Source organism: Carassius carassius, chromosome 33 (assembly GCF_963082965.1).
Source record: "Carassius carassius chromosome 33, fCarCar2.1, whole genome shotgun sequence".
Taxonomy (NCBI): domain Eukaryota; kingdom Metazoa; phylum Chordata; class Actinopteri; order Cypriniformes; family Cyprinidae; genus Carassius; species Carassius carassius.
In genome coordinates, this window is record NC_081787.1 from 331,606 (window position 1) to 338,498 (window position 6,893).

The 6,893-nt window shown below is 39.5% G+C and overlaps 1 protein-coding gene across 1 annotated transcript; it reads left to right on the forward strand.

The window, feature by feature from the left end:
* LOC132114172 (tropomyosin-1) lies at positions 1–5,239 on the forward strand. Its single transcript, XM_059522287.1, has 7 exons — positions 1–153; positions 1,016–1,173; positions 2,511–2,767; positions 2,955–3,155; positions 4,286–4,408; positions 4,749–4,827; positions 4,917–5,239. The coding sequence occupies exons 1-7, from the start codon at positions 63–65 to the stop codon at positions 4,947–4,949; spliced, it is 942 nt and encodes a 313-aa protein (XP_059378270.1). The 5' UTR covers positions 1–62; the 3' UTR covers positions 4,950–5,239.
* Positions 5,240–6,893: the final 1,654 nt, after the last annotated feature.

Sequence of the window (6,893 nt, forward strand, 5' to 3'; positions counted from 1 at the left end):
CATGGTGTTTGTGGAGCAGCTCTGAAGGACTGAGACGAGTAGATCAGATCAGATCGGAGGTTATGAGGAGGTTTTTCAGAGTGGACAGAGATGAGGATTACGGTCAGATTCAGTATCTCACAGCTAAATGCATCCGTCTGTCTCAGGAGAAAGGTAAGAGACTGACACAAACGCGTGAGGATGATGCTCACTGCTCAGCACATATTCTGTTCCGGTTCAGTGTGTTAAGAGCTACAGTCCTGTCATTGATCTGATCACGTGAAATACTGTAGCACTTTTCTATCTGACTGCATGAAACATGACTATTTTTAATTCTGTGCAGCTGTGCTTTAAGTGCATTAGAAGTTTTTGTTGTGCACACAAGTAGTTCATGTTAGCTGCAGATTTCAGCTGCTCAGTGAAGCATAGTGTGTGTGTGTGTGTGTGCGCGTGTCTCTGTGTGTGTGTGTCTCTCTCTCTCTGTGTGTGTGTGTGTCTGTGTGTGTGTCTTTGTGTATCTGTGTGTGTGTGTGTATCTGTGTCTGTGTGTCTCTCTGTGTGTGTGTGTGTGTCTCTTTGTGTCTATGTCTCTCTCTGTGTGTTTGTGTGTGTGTGTGTGTGTGTGTGTGTCTCTGTGTGTGTATCTGTGTGTGTGTGTCTCTCTCTCTGTCTGTGTGTGTGTGTATGTGTCTCTGTGTGTGTGTGTCTTTGTGTATCTGTGTGTGTGTCTGTGTGTCTGTGTCTCTCTGTGTGTGTGTGTGTGTATCTGTGTGTCTCTCTGTGTGTGTCTCTGTGTGTGTGTGTGTGTGTGTGTGTCTCTCTGTGTGTGTGTGTGTCTCTCTCTCTGTGTGTGTGTGTGTGTCTCTGTGTGTGTGTATCTGTGTCTGTGTGTCTCTCTGTGTGTGTGTGTGTGTGTGTGTGTCTCTCTGTGTGTGTGTGTGTGTGTCTCTCTGTGTGTGTGTGTGTGTGTCTCTCTCTGTGTGTGTGTGTGTGTGTGTGTGTGTGTCTCTGTGTGTGTGTGTGTGTGTGTGTGTAGCAGTGCTCCAGCGAGAGCTGCTGGTGTCTGGTGAGCGTCAGCAGGTTCTTCAGGCAGAGATGGAGGATCTGTCGGTGCGTGTTTGTCAGAAGGAGCAGCTCTATGTGGAGCTGAGCATCAAATATGAACAACTTCTGGAGCGATTTCAGAAACAGCAGGTACAGCCGAAGCAGAAGTTTACGATGACAAACATGGCAGCAGCTTAGATTTCAACCAAAAATGAAAAATCAGATGAAAATTTGCTCACCCTCTGGCCGTCCAAGATTAGATTGTTTCTTCATCAGGTTTGTAGAAATGTAGCACTGCATCAGTGTCTCATCAATGAAGCAATGGATAAGTCAAGTCACCTTTATTTATATAGCGCTTTAAACAAAGTACATTGCGTTAAAGCAACTGAACAACATTCATTAGGAAAACAGTGTCAATAATGCAAAAATGATAGTTAAAGGCAGTTCATCATTGGATTCAGTGATGTCATCTCTGTTCAGTTAAATAGTGTCTGTGCATTTATTTGCAATCAAGTCAACGATATCGCTGTAGATGAAGTGTCCCCAACTAAGCAAGCCAGAGGCGACAGCGGCAAGGAACCGAAACTCCATCGGTGACAGAATGGAGAAAAAAACCTTGGGAGAAACCAGGCTCAGTTGGGGGGCCAGTTCTCCTCTGACCAGACGAAACCAGTAGTTCAATTCCAGGCTGCAGCAAAGTCAGATTGTGCAGAAGAATCATCTGTTTCCTGTGGTCTTGTCCTGGTGCTCCTCTGAGACAAGGTCTTTACAGGGGATCTGTATCTGGGGCTCTAGTTGTCCTGGTCTCCGCTGTCTTTCAGGGATGTAGAGGTCCTTTCTAGGTGCTGATCCACCATCTGGTCTGGATACGTACTGGATCCGGGTGACTGCAGTGACCCTCTGATCTGGATACAGACTGGATCTGGTGGCTACGGTGACCTCGGAATAAGAGAGAAACAGACAAATATTAGCGTAGATGCCATTCTTCTAATGATGTAGCAAGTACATAGGGTGTTATGGGAAGTGTTTCCGGTTCCGGTTTACCTAATTAATGCAGCCTAACAATCCTTTAACGGATTTGGATATTAAAAGCATATTAGTATGTTATGTGTATGCCAGGTTAAAGAGATGGGTCTTTAATCTAGATTTAAACTGCAGAGCATCCATTGATGATTGATGAGACACTGATGCAGTGCTACATTTCTACAAACCTAATGAAGAAACAAACTCCTGATCTCAGATGATCCTGAGGGTGAGCACATTTCCCACACATTTACATTTACACTACTGTATGGAAGGCTTATAGCTGCAATACCGCACATTGTTAAATAAGTGTGTGTGTGTGTGTGTGTGTGTGTGTGTATGTGTGTGTATGTGTGTGTGTGTGTGTATGTGTGTGTATGTGTGTGTGTGTATGTGTGTATGTGTGTGTGTATGTGTGTATGTGTGTGTGTATGTGTGTGTGTGTGTGTGTGTGTGTGTGGCAGGAACAGGCTGATCTCCTGCAGCAGCGTTTGATCTCTGTGACAGAAGAGCGCTGGAGGGATGCCTCACTTCTATCTCTTCAGCTAGAGAAGGTGAGCTGTGATTTAAAGCTGCTGCAGGGCTCAGAAAAGCAGCTCATGGGCCTGGTGGACGAGCTGCACCAGGAGGCCCAGCTCAGAGCCCAGCAGACAGAGGTCTTGGAGACGCAGCTCCACAAGGAGACTCAGAAAATACAAGATCTAGAGATGCAGCTAAACAGGTGGCAAATCAGAGGGTACCCACACACACACACACACACACACACACACACACACAAGCTGTTAAGAGTACATTTGTGAAAGTAAAAAAAACAAACAAACAAAAAAAAACATAAAAATATAAAATTTGTAAAAATAAAATTTGTAAAACTAATTCTAATCATATGTTTTTTTTTTTTGATTGATCAGCAAATCTCTCGAGCTGATGGAACTCCAGATGTCCCATGAAGCCCTGCGGCAAGATCTGCAGGATCAGCGCAGCGCCCACCAGAGGACGGTGGAGGAACTGCGGCGCGAGAACTCGGAGAGTCTCGGCAAACTCCGTGAAACAGCCGAACAGTTCGAGTGGCTCTGCGAGCAGCAGCGGAGATGGATGAGCTGCGTCAAGAGGTTCCGTTCGCACCATTTCTCTCTCTCTCTCTCTCTCTCTCTCTCTCTCTCTCTCTCTCTCTCTCACACACACACACACACACACACACACACACACACACACACACACACACACACACAATATATAGTGCCACAATCAATCAATCAATCAATCAATCAATAATTAAATAAAAGTTTTCGATACAAATTAGCTGAAGTCAATCTGCGATTCCTAACACGACCACAGGGAGGCGCCAAAGACCGCTGCACCTGCTGGATCCTCAGACCCTTCAGCCAGCATCTATTATAAAAAACTCACGCTTTTAAGCCAAACACACACTGAACACAATCATTTAATGACATCTGGACGTCAGTCACTATTCTCTCTGCAGTCTCTGATGATTATCTTCATTAGCGCTGTTTTTCTGAATTAATTTCCTGGATCCTAGCTTGGACTTTCCAGGAGTTTACCGGTTTAATATGAGGTGTTCTCAAAATATTTTTTTTTTTTCATTTTTAAAGAACTATTTTCACTATAAAGTACTGATTCAAATTAGTAATCAATAATGAATTATATCTTAATCTAGGCTCCTCCCCTCACGTGAGGTAGACCTGTTCTTCTTGAATCCTCTCACGTGATTGGTCGAGAGCAGAGCTGATCCCGCCTACAGTGTGATTAATATAATGCCATTTCTAATTACTTCTGCTCAGAGTACCAACAAAACAAATACAAAATAAATTAAGAAAGTATAAAAATTCCAGAGACAGATTTTTATGTATGGGATATATAGAAAACACTAATTGAGTTTTATTTTGATACATTCTCATTTGAATGGTCAAACAATCCAAAACCTCTTTTAAACTGCTGCTGTGATGTGCATGGCTTTATATAGGCGAACCAAAATTGTGTAGTTATCGTATGATGAATATGCTAACATAAAAAAATCTCTCTTTATGAATTATGAGTATGTTAGCTACCATAGCTATAAATAAAGGCTTCAGATGTCAGAAGTCTATCATAAATGTGGAAATGTTGGGTTGCTGTTCTGTTCCCATTAAACCTGGTGCTAGGTGCTGTGTGAAGAGCTGTAAAAAAGGAAAATTAAGCTGTTTTCTGTAGATAACGTGTGTGTGTGTGTGTGTGTGGGCAGGTTTAAGGACTGTCTGTCAGGTGAGAAGGAGTCCCTGGAGCTGCAGGTGAACAGGTTACAGATGGAGTTGGATACTGTCAGGAATACTGTGCATTTCAATCGTTCCACAGAACCCTGCAACAGGTCATAATTTAACTTAATTTAATTACATTTTTATTTGTAATTTTAATTTAATTTGATTTAATTTTTATTTGTAATTTTAATTGTAATTGTAATTGTAATTTTAATTAAATTTAACTTAACTTTAATTTACTTATTTAAATTTTAATTACATTTTAATTTGTAATTTTAATTTTCGATTTTAATTAAATTTTAATTTGTATTAAATTGTATCAAATTATTTATTTGTAAATTAAATTACATTTTATTTAATCAATATTTGATTTATTTATTTTGCTATTTTAATGTAATTTAATTCTTTTCATTTATACAGTATGCTAATGTATTTCTGGTTTCCTCACAGGAGGGATGTTGAGCTCCAGGCTGAGGTGGACCGATGGAAAACACAGTATGAAGACCTGCTCAAGCTCACCACACAGCAGGTACAGGAGCCCTGTCTGAATGACAACCTCAGACTTTTATTGTTTATATGTAAAGCTATTCACACACACATGTACATGTGTTTTGTCAGAAAGCAGCAGATGGACACCTCAAACCCCCGTGAGGACCCAAACACAGACGACAGCTTCACATCACAAACTGATTGAAAAACCTCTAGTTCTGCTGAAATCATTGTTAGTGAATATGCAGGGTTTATGAAAAAAGAGAGCAGTCCAGGTCAAGTTCTTCATTCTGTTCTTCATTTGTTTAGCTGTTTGTGCTTCAGGGTCATCAGAATTACAATAAATGTTGTGCAATCTATTGCATTTTTATGCAGGATGTTAGAAGTTGTGAGAGTGTTCAGACACTAGATGGTGATGTTCTACCTCTGACAGTCACATTAAACACAGCTTTGACCTCCAGTGACCTCTGAACCCACTCGACTCTGACCTCAGAGATGTGTTTCTCAGCGGTCCATGAGTCCCAGACTGAAATCTCTCTGAGATGATCCGTGATGAACAGCACACACTCATCCTGACGCCAGACGGACGTGTACTATATTGTAATGTACTATACAATGTACTATATTTTGCTATAATAATATTTCTTTTAGGGATTTCATGATACTACTATATACATATATTAATAATATATATATTTTTGTTTGTATATATATATATATATATATATATATTTCTTATGTCCCTGTTGTTATTTTGCATTCATATATTCATAAGTGGCTCAAAAATCATCAAGTTTCACACTCGAAGATGTGAAGATGCAAATGAGAACATATCACAGAAGTTTTTTGAAGGGGTTCACCATGAAAGGGGTTTATTTTGTTATAAACATCAGCTGAACATATTCCACTTGGATATACAAACACACACAGACACACACCGATTTTATTAGTTCGTAGAAACTGATGTGAACTATGTTGATTCGTGTTTTATTACAGGCTTGTCACCTTCCTTTTTTCGCTTGCAAACTCTTTTTCGTTTGAAGGTTCAAGCTGTTGTGGTTTAAGCTTTTTTGCCTATAGAAGTAGCCTGACTTTCTTTCCTTTATCAATGCAGTTTCCCGGGAAATCTGTCCCGACAACTCTAGTGAAGACAAAAACACGGTTGGGAAGATGGTTTATGATGTTTATTATTTTCATTCTGTTAATTTCGAATGTAAAAAATACAGCGGTTCTTTAGCGTGGCTGAGGTGTTGTATAGTTCTTTAAAGGCTCTCTAGCTGGTAGTCTCTTAGTTTAGCTGCTGAAAGGATTAAAAGTCAACAATAAAATACAGTGTATTTGGTTCAACCTTTCTGCCCCCAATGGACTCCATATTCCAGGACTCCCACATGAGAGTTTTTGACATGGGAAAAGCATAAAAGTAATACAAAACAGCTTTTACCCTTGTAGTGTATTCCCATTTATAGCAAACACATGAATGGAGTGACATATCATCAATTTAAAGAGGAGAATGTGGTTCTTATGGTGATAGTGTAGCTTTGAACACTATTTTGGGCTGTTGGGTCTGAATTGCAAGATCAACACTAGTAACTAGTTCAGGGTAACACGCCAGTTTAACTGAACCACAGCATAATTTGCTAAACAATATAGAAATATAACAAGACATTTGAATACAACATACTATATATATGTGCACAAGTAGTTTCAGTTTTACTTTTTAATTAGCTTTAGCTCTTTAGTAAATAGTATTGTACATGCAAGTTTTTTTTTTTTTTTAGATATGAATTAATACTTTTTAGACAAAGAATTCAGTCATAAACGCACTACTAATACTTTTTTTCATTGCACATTAAACTGGAATAAAGCGGAAGTTACAACTTATGCACTACTATTTTTGGTTACACCATTCAACGTGAATGAAACAGAAGTTAAGACATTTGCACTACTAAATATTTTTTGTTGCAGCATTCATTTAGAATGTAATGTAAGTTACGACTTGCGCACAACTAAGTTTTTTTTTATTTCATTATTAACCTGGAATGAAATGCAATTTTCGACTTGCGCACTACTTAATATTTTTTGGTTGCACCATTAAACTTGAATGAA

Coding starts and splice junctions, on each gene's coding strand:
- LOC132114172 (XM_059522287.1), top strand. CDS start 63: ATGAGGAGGTTTTTCAGAGTGGACAGAGATGAGGATTACGGTCAGATT. Junction 1,174..2,510: donor AGCGATTTCAGAAACAGCAG/GTACAGCCGAAG, acceptor TGTGTGTGGCAG/GAACAGGCTGATCTCCTGCA. Junction 3,156..4,285: donor TGGATGAGCTGCGTCAAGAG/GTTCCGTTCGCA, acceptor GTGTGTGGGCAG/GTTTAAGGACTGTCTGTCAG.